The 19,052-nt window shown below is 35.9% G+C and overlaps 2 protein-coding genes across 2 annotated transcripts in view; both read left to right on the forward strand.

Annotated features, from left to right (window-relative positions):
* Positions 1-6,196, forward strand: part of LOC112045610 (myb protein) — a 63,469-nt gene extending 57,273 nt beyond the window's left edge. Inside the window, exon 18 of the mRNA XM_052889327.1 lies at positions 911-6,196. Coding sequence (XP_052745287.1) covers positions 911-1,030 — 120 coding nt within the window. The 3' untranslated portion in view covers positions 1,031-6,196. The remainder of the gene's footprint in view (positions 1-910) is intronic.
* A 1,306-nt stretch (positions 6,197-7,502) lies between these two features.
* On the forward strand, positions 7,503-10,861 carry LOC112045609 (gloverin). The gene is made up of 5 exons (XM_024081873.2): positions 7,503-7,574; positions 8,254-8,341; positions 8,657-8,774; positions 9,251-9,436; positions 10,391-10,861. The coding sequence occupies exons 2-5, from the start codon at positions 8,259-8,261 to the stop codon at positions 10,520-10,522; spliced, it is 519 nt and encodes a 172-aa protein (XP_023937641.2). The 5' UTR covers positions 7,503-7,574; positions 8,254-8,258; the 3' UTR covers positions 10,523-10,861.
* The last annotated feature ends 8,191 nt before the right edge of the window (positions 10,862-19,052 follow it).

Below are 19,052 nucleotides of genomic sequence, written 5' to 3' on the forward strand. Positions count from 1 at the left end.
CTTGACTACAATCTCACCTGATGGTAAGTGATGATGCAATCTAAGATGGAAGCCTGCTAACTTGTTAGGAGTAGGATGAAATTCCACACCCCTTTTGGTTTCTATACGGCATCGTACCGGAATGCTAAATCGCTTGGCGGTACGTCTTAAGCTTCCCACCAGCCACACCTCGACCAATTAAGAAAACCTCAATCGGTCCAGCCGGGGTCGAACCCAGGACCTCCTCTTGTAAACCCACTGAACACATTACTGCTATACCATTGAAGCAATTTATATGAAATTTGGTATAAAGATAAATTTGGACTTTAGGAGCAGAACATAGGTTACATTTTATTTTTTCCCGTTTTGTAAAAACCGGAATTTTTAAAAATTCCAACCAGGTAATACCTACTGCAAAATTAATTTGGTGAATTACTATAGTTACACTCCAAGTAAATATCAAAAACAATATTAACAATCCTGACATAGGGAACAGTGCAAGTTTCATCAAAGTCGGCGAGGAATTTAGTTTTTCACAAATCCCTCGTGAGCCATGGATTTTATCGGGATAAAAAGTGTAACACATAGGCTATATCCATGCTATAATATATCCCAATACCAAATTTCAGTAGTTAGTAGTCGAGACGTGAAATAGTAACAAACATTCATATCATTAAAATCATCAGTTTTCGCAAATCTCGGGAAACCTTTGATTTATTCGGGATGAAAAGTAGTCTATGTGTTAATCCAGAGTAAAATCTATTTCCATTCCAAATTTCAGCCAAATCGCTTCAGTAGCCACAACGCAAAGGAGGCACAAACATACGCACTTACACACAGAAACTTTCGTCTGTATAATATTAGTGTGATAATTATAAAGTGTATTTTATTCAATCATATTTCTTTTCAATAATTATTTTTCATCTTTCAGGCTGATACTAAATGGGAGACGTTTGTATGCGGCAAAACTCAGGATCAACTCGATTTAACTATGCTCGCCCATCAGTATTTAAGAAAAACCGCGTTAAAACCACGATCGCTTAATTTTTAAATGTATCCAATCATGTTTAGTTGAGTACACCTACCGACAAATCGTGCAAATTAACTTGACACTTGGCTCGAATGATTTTTTATGGTACTAAGAGCAAAAAATATTTGATTTATTAGTGTCCAACTGTGTGCCTAGTGGGAGTTTTCAATATTTTCATACTGTTACTACCACGTTGACGTAAACGCAAATTTATACGGAATTGAAACAGTTGTGCAGTAGTGCCACTAGATGGCGCTGTTTCAATTCCTTAGAAATTCGCGTTTACGTTACGTGACAGTAACAGTATCAAACTGCGACTAGGCCCTCTGAACTTTCGAAAAGTGTAGTTCATAGTATACCTACTTAATAATAAGATAAATAAATATACTTTATTTGCACACCACAAAGACAAAAACAAGTGAAATAAAAAACAAATTAGGAAGAGATCAGCATACAAAAGGCGGCCTTATCGCTAAGTAGCGATTTCTTCCAGGCAACCTTCGGTTTAGGAAAACTTAAGGACATCAGCAGGTGGCGTAAAACAAAAATAACCATAGTATTAGTAATACACATACATACAAATAATTTACATCCTAATACATAAACAATATTACACAAATACCTACAATATTGAATAAAATACATATCAAAATATACTAATAAATACCTTATATTGAAAAAAATAATATATACAGATCGACTTTACTGCACCAGATAATGAGACTTTACCGCATTTTTAAAAATGTCCAGTGTCTTTGATTGCCGTATATTTAAAGGGAGAGCATTCCATAACTTAACGGCTTGCACAACGAAAGAATGTTTATAAAATTTCGTCTTATGCACGGGTAAACATAGAGTTAGTAATCGACACTGTCTCAGTTCAGACTGCACTCCCTGAAACGTAAATTTCTCCTTCAGATACACAGGAGATTTTGGATTAAACAACACACAGTACAAAAGTGAAAGTACATGCAGATCCCGGCGACGACGAATAGGGAGCCACTTGAGCTTCTGACGGAATTCAGAAATATGGTCATATTTGCGTAGGCTAAATATGAACCGAATAGCAAGATTTTGAAGTCGCTCAAGTTTATTGAGTTGGTCCTCAGTTATATTTAGATAGCTCGCGTCCGCATAATCTAAAACCGAAAGAAGAAGAGAATGTGCTAACATAACTTTAGTAGGAATTGGTAAAAATGATCTTAAACGTCTCAGTGAGCCAAAAGTAGCAAACATCTTTTTACTTAACTCTTTGACATGCACGCACCACGACAACTGGTTATCAAGATGTACCCCAAGATCTTTAACTGTGTCACAAAAAGGAATAGTGGTACCATTATACAAAACTGGCCGGAGATCTACCCAATCAACTCTTGAGATGAGGGCAGGACTACCAATAATAATGGCCTTAGATTTTAGGGGATTTACCTTGAGCCCATACTGTCTGCTCCAGATATCAATTGCGCTAAGGTCACAGTTTATAGCAGAGACAGTTAAATTTAGGTTCTCAAGAGATGATGAGCGGTATATTTGGATATCATCTGCATACATATGGTAAAGAGAAGTTATATTTTGAGTGATCGAATTAATGAAGATAGAGAAAAGTAATGGAGATAACACGCCACCCTGAGGTACCCCTGCCGTAACATCGCACCAAGATGAAAATAATGTTTCTTATATAGTATACTTTCATAAACTACGTCGATCGCTGTCAAATAAATCGGTTAATTTCTTCCACAGTAATCAGATTTTAAGTGTTTCAAATAAAAGTCTTTTTAAATTTAACTACCAATATTTGTACAAAAAAATTACCTTCGGTCGAAACACACTGAAACCGAACTTCGGTTTCGGTTTCGATGTAATGTAATAACTTTGATACTAACACTACTTAGCATCCTCGCGCGGAGAAGCTAGAGGAGATTCGAATTTCGAGCCAATGTCAAGATAATTCGCACGAGTTATACCTATATTTTGTAACAAAGGCGGTGCCTTATATATATATTCCAAAAGTTAGTTTTGTGTAAAATCATTAATTTATTGCTTTTTGAGAATCCTTTCTTATCTTAACAGTCGGTGTCAATATTTTTCAGTAAGTGATAGATTTTTTTGTAATCTTTGATAATAGATTTTTTCATAATTTTGAGTGAATTTAAATAAATAATTATTGATTCTATATGTATTTTTTTTGCATTTATACGATTTTAACGTAATTAATGAATAGATTGAAATAAATCGGAATGTTTTTGGAATCGTGTGTTTTTGGTATATAAACTTAAAAAACAAAACAAACAATGATTACTGTAAATCGTAAGTTATTAATTAAGTATAGAATAAATTTGTAAATATACAAACGATCGTGTGATTTAAAATTTAGTTGATTAGTTGATAAGATTTACATAAACATTATAACAATTTTATTTTCAGTTACTTGTAATGTTTTTTTTTAATTTATTTTATATATTTCTCGGCAACACAAAATTAGTTACTTTGCTCTTTTGTTAAGTATATTATTTTTTAGTTATATTTTACACATTATATAAGCTACAAAAACATGTTTGATTAACTTTTTTACATACCTACTTCAATTGTTTTTGCGACCTGATAAAATGTTTTCTATATTTCGTGTATTGATTCAATAGAATACGATTAAAAAAAATTAAGTAAATACAAATTAATAATATACTATTTTGTTATAATTTGGATTTAAATAAGAATGCAACTACAACCATGCTTTGTTAATTCGAATTTGGCTGACGCTCTCCGCGCGTCTCGATATGAATGAATGCTTTGAACCTGTTTTAGTAGAGTTCTTTGTGCGGGGTCAATAACTTTTCTGAAGCTCAGGGACTTTCCCTATTACGTCCGAGAACATAACTTTTTTGTATAATTGACTTTTCGAGGAAAGAGTCTTTATTTAATCAATAGTTAAACTCCTATAAACCATAATTAAGGAACGCTCTTAATTTTTTACTTTGAGGCAAACTTTTTGTTACAATTTTATTTTATTTTTTTTATTACAAACTGTAGTATTTTTATTCGGTATCGAACAGAATTATTTAACGAGTGAATTAACAAGTTTTTTTTCAAAATATATAGGTAAGTACGCAATTTCATTAGGTACCTACATTGACCTCTTATAATAAAAGGACGCACAATCATGTAGAAAATTTCACTTAAAAATTGGCCTATTTTGCTTTGACAGTTTTAGAATTATTGGTAAAAAGAAATTTACCTAAAGACCTTTAAATATAGTCTAATATTCAATAAAATACCAATTTCAGAGCAAATATTAAGGATAAGTTTAAGGATTGAGTTTAAGGTTGAATTTGCAAATGCGACTACTTGAATTGAGTGCCAAGAAGTTGTGTTTGGCACTCATTGAGTGGGGACGTTCTTCGGTCGCTGATTGTGCGTCCACTTTTTAATAGGAGATCGATGAGGGGACCTATTATTAATTTACGTAATGTCTACTAATAGATCGCGTCTATAACGATACCTACCTAAGTACCAATTTTTCTTACAAATTACAATCTGCCATTCGAAGCCACATTTGCTTCAGATCACCAGGTCCTGGGTTTAAGTCTTGGGGAAGGCTATAAAATTAAAAAAAAAATCAGGCCGAACGAAGTTAGGAAGTTGATGTTATGCCAGCATCACACAGGACAATCAGGAATAGTCATTAACATACTCGTAGGTGATCATTAAAAGATTCAACAATATCTTGAGTCCGCCAATCCAAATTGAATCAGAGTGGCGGGCGCGAAGCTCTCTATCTCGTCTTCTACGAGGGAGGGTTGACCCTTTAGATAACCGTTTAAATATGATAATGATGAATATTGATTAGGTAAGTTACAAATGTTTACTAAAATTCAAAGTCGTAAATAAAATAAACGTATTAAACACTAAATAATTATAATACGAAACATATCATACTTAGACATTATGATAATATTGATTTGCTTCTGATTTTATTATACTTTGACTTCATTGTTTTTTGTGTCATAGTTTTTAGATGGCTTTTTGACATTGTCTGACCCTAATATAATCGTGTATAGCTTTAGACCAGGTGCTGTGAGTGTGCATAATTAGAGGAAAAAAAATGTTCTTAATAAAACTGATACAAAGCATTTGTTCAGTCCACTTCTTGACACCAAAGGGGGTATCAAAAGAATGGACCAACAAGCCTGGCAACATGCAGAATCGTATCTGCATGCTTTTCTGAGTTTAAAACTATAAACAGAATGCGGTCCTTGAATTATGCACACTCAATACCTCACAGCACCTGGTCTATAAGTAAATGTTTCCTATTAGATTTTTTGTGATTTGTAGTCAAATTATATCTTGCTACATATACAAATAAGGTTTGGTGATGCATGCGTTTTGATAGTGCATTCTATGTTATGCTTTTATGCGTAGAAAAGTTATTTTCAATCAGAGGTTTTTCTACTGTACTTTTGTCTTTAATTTAGGTTTTATAGTCTTTTGTGTCTACTAAACTTTTTGACTAATGTAGATGATTTACATAAGGGAGTTTCTTTATACTACTTTCTATAGATGAGCCAAACAAGTATTTTTTTTGTAATAATGTTTGCCTAAGAATATAAACGGTTTTAGTGGATGTATGACTATTTTTGTGTAAGTATACTTGGCAAGTTCGTGGCTGGCACTCGCATGATATGCGGGCGACGGGCGGGAAGGAATGCGCGGGGTATCGCTACCTCCTCCCGGTCCCCGCGGACCATCAGGAGTGTTACGAAAGAATTTGCCAAGCTATAGTTTTTTGTAAATATTACAAATTATTATTAGCTACACAAATGTCAATTGACAAAAGCTATAGGCGGTGAAAAATAAGCTATCGTGAAAATGTCATATTTAAGTAATTATTATTATTAGAGTGAAAAATAGAAAAACATTTTCTTTTGTTGAGACATGTTCTGAGAAAACTGTTAACAGTTTTTGAGATTGCTAGTAAAAGCATTGTTTTTGTATGTTTGCGTTTATTTAGGAATTTTTCTATCAAAATAGTTATAATGTTTAAATGTTTGTAGTTTAATAAATTATTATGTATCGGTAACATTTCTGTCTTCTAAATAAAGATTTGCGGATTGATAAAAATATTGTATGTTATTGTACATAGTCAGTAGTAAGTTAAGTGAAAATAAAGGTATATAAAAAGGTATACATATTTTCCACTGTTTTTATTTTTCCATCTACCTACTCGTAATTTTAGGAAAACTTAAAGTTTCTCCGCATATGCTCTTAATAACTAAGTAATAAGTAATAATGCGTGGCGCAGTGGGCATTCCTTGCTTCCTGCATCCACGGCCGTGGTCCGTGGGTGCGATTCCCACAACTGACGGCCTCCGTGGTGCAGTGGTATGCGCGGTGGATTTACAAGACGAAGGTCCTGGGTTCGATCCCCGGCTGGGCAGATTGAGATTTTCTTAATTTTTCCAGGTCTGGCTGGTGGGAGGCTTCGGCCGTGGCTAGTTACCACCCTACCAGCAAAGACGTACAGCCAAGCGATTTAGCGTTCCGGTACGATGCCGTGTAGAAACCGAAAGGGGTGTGGATTTTCAACCTCCTCCTAACAAGTTAGCCCGCTTCCATCTTAGACTGCATTATCACTTATCATCAGGTGAGATTGTAGTCAAGGGCTAACTTGTAAAGAATAAAAAAAAACTGGGTGGATGGGTGGACGATTTATGATTAAATTGCTATCTTAGTACCCTTAATAACTCAGTACGTTAAACAAAAATCAGAAAATGAAGACATAAGAGAAGGTACAACAATAGTCCGAGCGGGAATTGAACCTATGCCCTCTGGAGCAGTTGGTAGTGCTGTGCTTCTCAACACAGCTCCTCGGTTCGATTTCCAGCTTGGTCACTTTAGGATTTTGTCCTAGGATTCTGGGGTGAATCCAAACCGATATGGAAAAAATTATGATACCTATTACTATTAGACTTAATGTCAGGGCCAGGCCCACCCTAGGAAATAATCTTAGATAGGTACGCCAAAATTCTAAATTCATTTATTTCAAGTAGGCTCAGTTTACAAGCATTTTTGACACGTCAGTTGACTATTTGTAAAGATTCTACCACCGGTTCGGAAGGCAGGTTCTGCTGAGAAGAAACCGGCAAGAAACTCAACAGTTGCTCTTTTTAAAAAAATCATAGAATATTTTAATTTACAATCGATGACAATTGGTCACAATTTACAATTGATTGCACTACTGCAAAAAAACACGAAATATTATACAAGGTCGATATGAGTCACTTCGCTAATATGAGATGAAAACGTCGTACATTTGTACAAGTGATAAGAAGCAGAGGAATTAACCTCTTATCGAATATTATTTGCGAGTTCATTAATAACTTAAGTCTGTCCGCGGCGTAGTAGGGGAATTACTCTGGGCTTGGTATGCATTCGCACGAAGGAAGTCCCTCGCGAACTTGTTTGCGTATATATAGCCGGTCTGGATGGGGAAAAGTATCATTCCAATTGTGACTTTCTGTGGACTAACATCCAGGATTCCTTCGAGTGTCTTCACTAGTTAAAAAAACCGGTAAGTTATTATTAATGTATTTCGTATTTTGTCCAAAATTAAGTAAAACGTTTTAATTACTATATATTTGAAATTTTAACGATGAAATTTATTAAAATAGTGTGCATTTTAAGAAATTAAATATCACGTGTCTCAAACGGTGAAGGAAAAATCATCGTGATGAAACCTGTATACCAGAGAATTTTCTTAGTTCTCTGCGTGTGTGAAGTCTGCCAATCCGCATTGAGCCAGCGTGGAGGACTATTGGTCTAACCCCTCTCATTCTGAGAGGAGAATCGAGCTCAGCAGTGAGCCGAATATAGGTTGATAATGATGATATACATAGTCATTCCTCTGTATATACCTACTTACCTACGCCCTTCGGTGATAATTTAGCACAACCCTACTTGCGACTCGAACCCTGGATCTCGTGTTTAGTATCCGTATAGACTGTCCACTGAACCATAGCGAGAAAACCTACCATCCAAGCGTAAAATACATCATGCTTTTAAAACAACGAACCAAAAGTTGTACAACTAAGTTTTAAGTGGAAGAGATCATTATTAGTGATAAGGTCGCCTTTTGCCTAAAAATGTATGTGTTCTATTGTTATTTTCTGTTTTGTGCAATAAAGTTGTTATAAATAAGTTTTAGATAGAGAAAAATTTATAATTGTTTTATTTACTTATTTATTTTCCAGTGAAAATGCAGTTTCTCTACATTTTACCCGCGGTGTTCCTCGCTGTCGCTGCTCAGGAGTACTATGAACCTCAAGTTGTTGTAGATGCGTAAGTATCATATTGTAAATTGCACCAATTAAAAACCCACCTACCATTTCCTTAGGCATAGTCCTAGAGGTATTTTTTTTTAAATGACTTTTCCATTTCTTGACTTGAATTTTCCATTTTCTATACGCTGAACGGATCTACGTAATTAAGATATTGTTAGATTCGTCTTAATAACCCAAGTGTTCTTAAATAGGTTAAGTGAAAAAAAAAACAACTCGACGACTGTGCTATAGACTCGAGATGAAAAAAAAATTTCTTTTTCGAATATTATACTTTTTCGAATATCTATAATATAGTTCATTTTATTCTTTCCAGTTACCCGGAATGGTACGTCCAGAGTCATCAGAGAGAGCGCCGTGACGTCACACTGGACAAAAAGGTCGGAGATGGTCGGGTTTTCGGGACACTTGGCCAAAATGACGCTGGTTTATTTGTGAGTAAAAGATGAGCTTACATATTTTTTTAGAGATCCTCGGGGGGTTTGGAAAAGGATGTGGTAAGTACCACATCCTTTTCCAAACCATAAAATAATGTAACCTTAAAATATGGTACGATTAGATGGTAAACTGTACGAAACAATCGTGCGATAAGTAGGTATTACTATTTAAGGATCAGTATAAGATGTTAAAGATTATTAATTTACCAATGATGACCCATCCAGTCCAGTCCAGTCCATCATCGGTCCAGGTCTGAGGCTAGTTATCACCCTACCGGCAAAGACGTACCGCCAAGCGATTTAGCGTTCCGGTAGGATGCCGTGTAGAAACCGAAAGGATTTTCATCCTCCTCCTAACAAGTTAGCCCGCTTCCATCTTAGATTGCATTATCACCTACTATCAGGTGAGATAGTAGTCAAGGGCTAACTTGTAAAGAATAAAAAAAAATAAAAATCCGTTTAATTTATTTTAGGGCAAAGGCGGTTATGAGCATCAAATCTTCAACGACAACCGCGGTAAACTCGACGGTCAAGTATATGGTACGCGAGTGTTGGGTGCTGCGGGTGATTCATCCCACTTCGGAGGCGCGCTCAAATGGCAGAATCCTAATGCAGCTGCTTCTCTGGATGTCAGCCGACAGGTCCATGGCGGCACTTCTGTAAGTACCCATTTATTTCCACCGTCCAAAGATTAATCTAATTTTTTTAGGTAATTCTTATAAATATACAGATATTTAATCAAATTACAAAGATACTTCTTATATATACGTAGTGCGTACGAAAACACACAGATGTAGGTCTAGGTACATATTCTTTTTCCTCAGTCATATCGTCAGTCTAGATGTGATAGTTCGTAAGTGCAAACTGACGAACTTTACAGGAGAGACAAGAAACATCTTTTAGGTATCACTAAAAGTCGTTTTATGCGACCAAAAACATTTTTAATGGACGTACTACAAGATATTTACGGGCTATCACTGGAAAAACTGTTTGTAGCTTTCTGCATCAAAATCAATTTTTGTCAAAAATTGTTAGTTACGAGGTATCTCATCTAGACCGACGATATAGTCCTATGCAACGGCATAAGTACACGGATATCAGGATCAGGACCGACGGCTTTTCGCCGATTCTCTGAGGCATAGATGTATCAATATTGTCTATTTTCCAATTCCATGGTGCTAATGAGCATCACGGGACCAATGAGTCATTTACTTAAACTTAATGTAGTAATATCGATAAATACTATAAAGAGTAAATTCTGATATGATATGAGTTTTATAGACGTTGTTTTAGTGGTGAGAGTTAGATCAGCGTGTTCTTAGCTTGATATCCCCTCTACTATAATTGAGAGAGCAATAGCACTATAGTGGACTTTTAAAATAGGCTGATAATGATGATGATGCATCAGATACAGTATCTTCATAATTCTAAATGAGTTGTTTGAAGTTCGTAATCAGTCTTCAAGTTAAAAGTTCTATAGACCTTCTTAATGATTATTTTAGTCGAGAGTTCTATAGACCTTCATAATCAGTCTATCTAGTCGAGAGTCCTATTGACTTTCTTAATCAGTATTTTTAAGTCAAGACTTCTAAGAATTATTTACCTCTTCACAGTACCAAGCAGCTGCCGGTGGAAAGTGGCCTGTAGGCAAGAACGGTGACTTTTCCTTCCAAGGAACGTACGGTCGTCAGCACGGTCTACCGCGCGAATACGGTGGGTTGGCTAACTTCAACTACCGTTGGTGAAGAACTAGCAATATACCACCCAGTGGCGCGCACTTCATAAATGCAATGTACTGATTACCTTGAGCACCCATTACCACATTGTATTGGAGGAAGAATTTCTCATTTTGTATAATTTTCAAGTAGGTATAGTGCCTACCTTAGGTAACAACCTTATGCACGCCACTGATACCACCACCATGTGTTTGAAAATATAGTGTAAATAGTTATTTAACTCTACTTAATGTTGTTCATTTTCTATTATTTTATTTATTTATTAATTTCAAAGCTTTCTGTGATTTGTAAATATCTTTTCTGATTGTAAATATAATATTTTTAATAAAGTATTCTTATTTTTCATTATTTTTCCGTTTATTTAAAAAAAAAACCGAACCATTGCTAGTCAAGCTTTCCTTTGGTTTTCCTCTAATTTTTTGTAGTTCCTGAAATCCTGCGAAAATTCGAGCTACTTGTTTTTTTATTGTTCACAAGTTACAAGCTCTTGACTACAATCTCACCTTGTAAGAAATCTTAAATACCTGTTACAGACTTTATTGTAATAAAATCTAGTAAAGTAATTAGGCAAGTTGACAATTTTTTAAACGGGTCTTAAATTGTTCATTAGATATCTTCTAGATTTAAAAAAAATTAGTACTTCTTTGAGACATGAATAACATAAATTATATCGATATATTTCGGAGCTTAATACACACGAAATTAATATTGTTTATATTGATATGTGTCAACAACCTAATTATGTATCTCGGTGATGAAGTAAAAACATAAGTCACTAAGTTTTTCTTATATCACAGTGAGTCTTATTAACCACTTTGTTTAACATCATTATATGGAGTACTTAAATCACTGTTTCAACAGTAGATGATGTATAATGGAAAATCGGAGGTCTTATTCGATTACATTCGGCCTCCGCCGTAATTTCCATTTGCCTTGTTATAGCGTATTGGGGCCTCCAATTAAGGTGAACTCTCCATTTGAGCATGCAAAATAGGTCACCATGGTTTCTGTCTGCTCCCGGATAGTGCATCCTTTTACGTCTACCTTCCAGTAATTGTATATAGTACGTCTATCAATACATCACTATTTTTAAAATAACAATTATGAATCCTTATTAGAAAAAATCCATGTAAGCTATTTTTGTGTTTGTAGCGATATAGCGCTTTTGTGTATGTAAGCTAAAGAAACGTCAGCACATGAAACGCTTTATTATTAAAGTGATCAAGGGAAGGATTATGAACATTTTTTTTAATCGGTCCAGTTGTCTTTGAGTAATGAGGTCTATGGTTTTTTTTTCTGTATATGTACTCGTATGTTACACGAGTACATATACAGAAAAAAAAAACCATAGACTCGAATTAGAACCTCCTCCTTTTTTTTAAGTCGGTTAAAAAAGTTGCTTAATAACTCACAAAGAGCCGTGATAGCCTAGTGGATGACCTTTGCCCTAGATTCGGTGGGCGCAGGTTCGAATCCGGTCTGGAGCATGCACCTCCAACTTATCAGTTGTGTGTATTTTAAGAAATTAGATATCACGAACGGTAAAGTTAAAACATCGTGAGGAAACCTGCATGCCTGAGAATTTTCTCCAAAATTTTCGCCAGCGTGGACTAAGGCCTAACCCCTCCCATTGTGACAGGAGACTCGTGGTCAATAGTGAGCCGAATATGAGTTGTTGATGATGAATAGCTTAAAGACAGAATAATTAATTTATATTACATGTTTTTGCTTTGGTGACTCTTCTTCAGTTTCACATGCAAACGCCCAAATCTTCCTAACATAGAATGCCTTCGCCCTTCGTTTCTTGAAACTACTCGTACTCGTACTACGTAGTATCTAGAGGATTATCCTGAATATAACAAAACCGTAGTGCCCTCTAGTGGAAGGGTGGGGGCTCAAAGGGCGAGATTAAACGCTGTTACCGCCGAAGCCGATCTCGCGCGGTTTGATGTCTCGCATCACTTCTTGTTGCCAATTATCCGCTGTCTTAAGACCTGTTAACTTACGAGAATAGATATAATTATGTAAAATGATAAACATGATATACTAAGGTTTAGATTTTAAAATAATCTATATTATAATAATGATATTTTTTTTTCTTTAAAATTGTCGGGTGATTTTTGTATCGGTTTGATTATTATTTCATGCCGCTTTAACTTCAACATTGGTTTAATGTAGCATTTTCTCATCAGAAATGAGACGTATACGTACCTAGACATTTAACAGTCATGTTTTTCTATTTAGGTATTGACTGACTTACGATAAATGTACCTAAAGCATATTTCTTCTTCTTTAAGGAGTATTTACTCCTTCAGAAAAAGTGAGAGATGAGTGAATTTTAATGTTGTCTTATTTTGGGATAAGTGGATGCACGGTTATCATAAGTAGTATCTTAAAATCCTAAGATCATAATGACAATCACGGTTGTGACATGCCAGTTTTATTAATATGGTTTGATAGTGATACACTGATCTATGTAGCATACAGTTACACGATTATAATAGTGTTTTAATTTTTTTTTTTTTTTTTTTTATGATTTGTGAGGTCCTCAGATTTGGGCAACAATAACAAATTAATGTTTAGCTTGAATTAATACCTAACGAGCTAATTTTAGCTCAAAACTTGCCTACGGAACTAATCCAGACAGTGCCGTCAAAGTAAACGAACCAATAAATTGAAGGCAGACTTGAACTCAATTTGGAGACATGCAATCTTAATTGCTACGGGCGATGTTACTTCAATTTACAACGATCGGATCTGCAGGCTACCCAGTTAAAGGTCTTGTGCCAAGTGCAAATAGTTCAAACTTGTTTTGGCAAGCGAACTAGCATGGATCAAGGAAGACGTAATTTTATAAGGTGAAGCAAAGTATTTTATGATCATCCTGTATAGAAAATAAAAGCTTTAGTAAGGTATTTTCGGGATTTGGTGCCATCCATAAATTACGTCACACATTATCCTTTAGGAGGGGATCGACGAAGTGTGACATTGTGTGACAAGTGGAAGTAGGTTTTTTGACGTCACATTTCACGTTAGCTCAGTTTTGTGATGTCACATTTTAAAACAATTTGTTAAGGCGGAAGGGGTATGAAAGCGAAATTTTTGTGACGTTGTGTTTACGAATGGTCACTTTAGTAATTAGATCTCAAAGTAACAAGGTAAAAACAATTATGTAGATTTATGTAACACTTACAAAGATCATTGGTTTAAATCTTTGGGGGATCGAGCTTCAAACATAAACACAAATTAACACATAAAGAAACAACATAGGTTAACACATAAACAAACAACATGATTAGACTCTGTGTCGACTTTCTCTAGGAAATCCTCAGATATTTACTTTAAATTATCGACTTTTAGATTTTACTCATTGACCTCTCATTTATAAGAAATCAATATCTTTACAATACATATTTCAATAATTATTGCATAATTATTGGAAATTGTAAGTTATTATCAATATCCATAAAAGTTGTATTAATAGAAACGCTATAACGCTTTCATCAGGGAGGCATGGCGAATCTCATTCCACTTCAATTAAATAGATTTCGGCGGAGACGGCAATTTCCCAAGACGTTAGGGTAGTTTAAACTTACTTTGCTTTAATTATTGCGTTTTGACAGAGTATACACTTTAGTTAGTTTAGGAGCGGAAATGGTAATTGATAAATTTGTTTAAACAACGTTGAAGCATCTATTTATCTATTGGAAATTTGGGGGCGCCCGAAATGCTACACTCAGGCCAAAACATCCTTCTAGAACGGTCCTCTAAAGAGGTCCGAGTCTCAGAGACGCTTCATTCTGCCCATATCTTCTGCTTCTACTTTCGGGTCTCATCAGACGATGCTTCTGATGGGGTTGCTCAAAATCCTTAGTGACGCCGCTGAGATTCCATTAAGGAGCCTACGGCACTTACACAATCAGGAGAAAAAATTAAAAATGTAGTGCCCTGCTGGACTCAAATTCAGGGTCTTGTGTTCCGAAGCTATAAGCTAACTTGGACACCACGAGGTGAGGCAGTCCATCTAGCTGCAATAAACGAGAAATGTTTCATTTATAATATCAAAATTTAAAAGACGGTTACACAGGGGCTTACGACAGCGAAGTTTATGATAGTTTTCATTTCATTTCCCCAGTGCAATGCATCGTGAAAAGACGTCATTTGACGGGCATAAGTAAGTTTGAGATAAGGTCCTCTTTTTGTCGGCAGTCGAGACTCTAACAACTCGCTCGTCCCATTTCGCGCTTCGACGGAACGCGCCGGTTCGCCTTATTTGAGTTTTGGGTACAATGAGATTTGTAAGATTTAATGAGACTTTTTTATTATTTTCATTTTTATCAACATGAGGTATATTACCTCAACAAAATTGAATCTATCTGAGATTTGAAAACAATAGTATTTTCTTAAGCTTAGACATTAACACGATAATAAAACACAATCATGCTTTTTTTAGAATTTTTACCTGTCACTGTCTTTTGTCCGGGAAATCTTTAAAACGGCTGGGCCAATTTTGATGAGACTTTTTGAACTGGAAGATTGGGCATGTTACTGAGCAACTTAAATAAGCTACTTTATATCCCGAAAAAATCTACGGTACCCGCGGAATTTATGAAAACTGAATTGCAAAATAAAATACACAGAATAATAAAAAAATCCATCCCTCCCGTTGCGGGGCCCAACCGATTGGCAGTCAGAGCTCTGGAGTGAGGAACCTCCATCTCAAGGATTCAACCAAACAAACTCTTTAGCGTCTACTGATTTTTCCGGGATAAAAGTAGTTTATATGTAATTCTAGGTCTATCTCCACCGTTTGAATCCTGCTTAGGCGACCGGTCTAGCACCGTTATTTACCTACGCACGCGCATCGTTCCCGCTTGGTCGTCCGGTCGTCCACTCGCTAATCAAAATTAGTCAGTTTTTCCACTTAAGCAGTAAGCAACCTATAACCTAAAAAACTCAAATTATATAGAAAGGCTTATCATATTAGTACGGGTTTTACACAGAGCTCAGTGTGTCCCAATAAGTTGCCGTATTTTCATGAACTTCAGTTTCTCGCTCTATAACAAACTCGGCATCTTCAGCGGAGTATTTCATTATAAACTTTACAAATTATATCTCCCCGGAGACGGCGGACAGTGTGCGACGTTTCCTTCGTGTACCTTCTAGTAATGATAAAAAAAATTTACACGAATCGTGTAAAGCAAAATAAGGGAAAACAAACAACAAGGAATTTATAGTCTGGCGAGTTCGTTGATGACACTCCCATGATATGCGGGCGACGGGGGTAAAGACTGCGCGGGTGTAAAATCGTGCGTGCGGGGAAGCGAGATGCATCGCTACACGGCCGCGGACCATCAGGAGTGTTACGAACGAAGTTGCTAAGTTGGTGAACTAGCTGACTCTACGCGGTTTCACCTGCGTGGTTCCCGTTCCCGTAGTAATACGGAGATAATATATATCAGGAGTGTTACGAACGAAGTTGCTATGGGAGTGTTACGAACTGTAGAAATGTTATCAATTTTTAATCCTCTATTTAACTCCTTAGGGAGTGGAATATTTAAATTTCATAAATCACACAATCAATAGTAATTGAGTAGTTAGTAGTACAAATGAATAATTATCTACCGGCTGTAATTATTGACAAATGATTTTTTAAAGATAAAGTAGAAAAAGAAAGATATCCAAATTATAATTATTGCGAACGAATTGTTTGTGAAGGCGTCAATCTAAACTATAAGAGAAGTCCAGAATTGGGTCCACTTTTTGATAACTTTCAGAATGATACAGAAATTAAAAATGTACAAAAAATTTTGTATTTTTGACTAGAATAGTTACTCAATTAGAATTTTAGACGAAATAACATTTGCCAACCGAGAAAATAAGCTGATTTAATTATTTTCACACTGATCTAACTTTTCAAATGTATATTTCACTTTTTGCCTTTTGTCAGTTGTCTTTGAAAACAAGTAATTTAGCTGATTTGGCTAATGTAGAATGTTATGAAATATGGCTTAGTGAGGTCTCCTTATATGTTCTAATTTATGGCCAATTTTCAGCTATGTATCGTATGTATAAATTTTGGACCCGAGATTGTATTGAGACTTTCTTGTATTCTTCGCAAGCGAACCGAGGCTCAAAAGTAGAAACGCATCACAGCAACCATCTCCGCATTCTCAACTAAAAGATAAATAAATGTTAAACAACCCAAGTAATTATACATTTTTGGTAGTAAAAAACGAATACCTATTGATCATTAAGCAAAATATTAAATGCACAGAGCGAAAGGTCGAAATAAACCAAACAAAATAAAAGGATCAGGTCCCAGGGGCTATTATCTCGGCCAATCAATCATGCAGAACATATGTTACACATTCCTCAGTCCCTGAACATTAAAAATGGGTTGTTCATTGTACTGAGATAGCTCTTTCAACGTGGATATGTGAAATTGTCTCTTGGGCATTGAGCGAATTGAGTTTAGAAATGCTTGCCAAATTGTAGCTGACTGGAAGTATTGGTGAACTAGCTGACTCTACGCGGTTTCACCTGCGTGGTTCCCGTTCCCGTAGTAATACGGAGATAATATATAGCCTATAGCCTTCCTCGATAAATGGGCTATCTAACACTGAAAGAATTTTTCAAATCGGACCAGTAGTTCCTGAGTTTAGCGCGTTCAATCAAACAAACAAACAAACAAACTTTTCAGCTTTATAATAGTAGTATAGATTATTAGCCTAAAATGTACCTTAAAAGTGATCTACTAGTATATGTATATTAGATAGCAAAGCCTTCATAATATAAGTGTTCATTTACACGAGCGGCAGCTGCTACCGACGACTGCAGTCGGCGACGTCTCGGCGGCATCCAACGGGAGTCAACTGCAGTATTCGACCGCCGTCGACCGCCGCCGAGAGTCGACTGCAGTTGGCGACGCCTACGCCTGCCACCGCGGTATGGCCGACTGCAGTCGACTGCCGTTGGCTGCCGCCGAGACGTTGTTGTCTGCAGTCAGCGATGCCGTTGCTTGCTGCCGAGTCGTCGCCGGTAGAGTTGCCGCTCGTGTAAATCAACCCTAAGACTCAATAATTCAACTGTACAGGGTCATCACCGAGCGGTCGTAGTTCGATCCGCGCCCGCTGGACTATTCGCCGTACCCACTCCCATAGCTTGGCAAGTTATATTAGTGGGCACTCTTTCGCGGGGCAGGAGAAAGGAATGCGCGGGTATGAAGTCGTGCGCGCGGGGCATCGCTACCCCCCTCCCGGCCCGCGCGTACCATCGGGAGTGTTACAAACGAATTTGCCACGATATAACACTACTACTTCCGACTAATTAGAGGACAATGGGAATATTGCTCATATTAATATATATAAATATTCTTTTTTTTTTTAAATATACCACAAATATTTTTATTTGTGATGACCTTATGACTTAGCTCTAAAATGCTGTGTTATTCATATTCAATACAGGTGTCCTTGGGTTCGAATTAAAAACATATCGAGGTTTTTAATAAAATGAATGTTTGATATTTAAAATAAAACATTCATTTCATTCGTAGTTTTTTGTGATAGAGCTCGTCTGGGGAAGTACTACCACTATTCTTATATAGCATTTTTGCGTTGTTAATAATAATTATCTACCTACGTTGGCAGTAAAATTAGTAAAAAAAATCGTCAATTGAAGTTGGCAACATTAAAATTAATTTTAAAAAAAATTGTTGGAAAACAGTGAAGAAGAAACAACATAAATTTCCATATTCCCAACAGGATGGATATTTATAATATCTTAAAGTGCAAAATGCCTGAAGGAAGGTTGTTTCATTACCAGTTTTCCCGGAAGCTCCTTAGGGACTCAATCTTATTTCTAAGTAAAATGTTTTCCGGTAATCACTGTATCGAAAACCGATAGCTATGATTTTAATACGGGACTTCCTTCAGTAAACTGCATCTTGGCTTATAGAATAAAGCTACTGTTACACATACTCATTTCAAGCACGAAAGCATGCTACTATTGAGCAGTTGCTACTTATAAGCATGTGTATCACAACATTGCTAATAATGAGCATGCTTATTTCGAGCTTGCTCAAGAATCAACAGTCGTTATACGAAATTTACCATCTAGACTATTGTTAGTAATTTTAAGTCACGTGATTTTGTATTCACTATTTATTTAATGCTAACTGATCTACATTGAGATTTTATGTAAAAAATGTCATCCGATCTCTCCATTCGTGGATATCATACCGCAGGTTTCATTTTCCAGTTGACATTATGATTTTTGTTAACAAGGCTTTACGGGATACGAAAACTGCGGTTGATTTTGACTAAATATTAATTCTATTATGTAGTTAATTTCGTCAAAGTTAGTGAATTGACCGGCTGTGCAGTCTACAATTTGTTATTAACTTAACCAATATTTGTATTGAACCAGTCGTTCCATTTTTAGGTCAAAGCTAGGAGGAAAATGTTAAAAAAATATTCGTTATGCGGAGAAGGCTCCAATGAACTGGAATAATTCACGAGTTAACAGCGCCTCTAGCGGA

The sequence above is a fragment of the Bicyclus anynana genome, chromosome 2, assembly GCF_947172395.1.
Source record: "Bicyclus anynana chromosome 2, ilBicAnyn1.1, whole genome shotgun sequence".
NCBI lineage: Eukaryota > Metazoa > Arthropoda > Insecta > Lepidoptera > Nymphalidae > Bicyclus > Bicyclus anynana.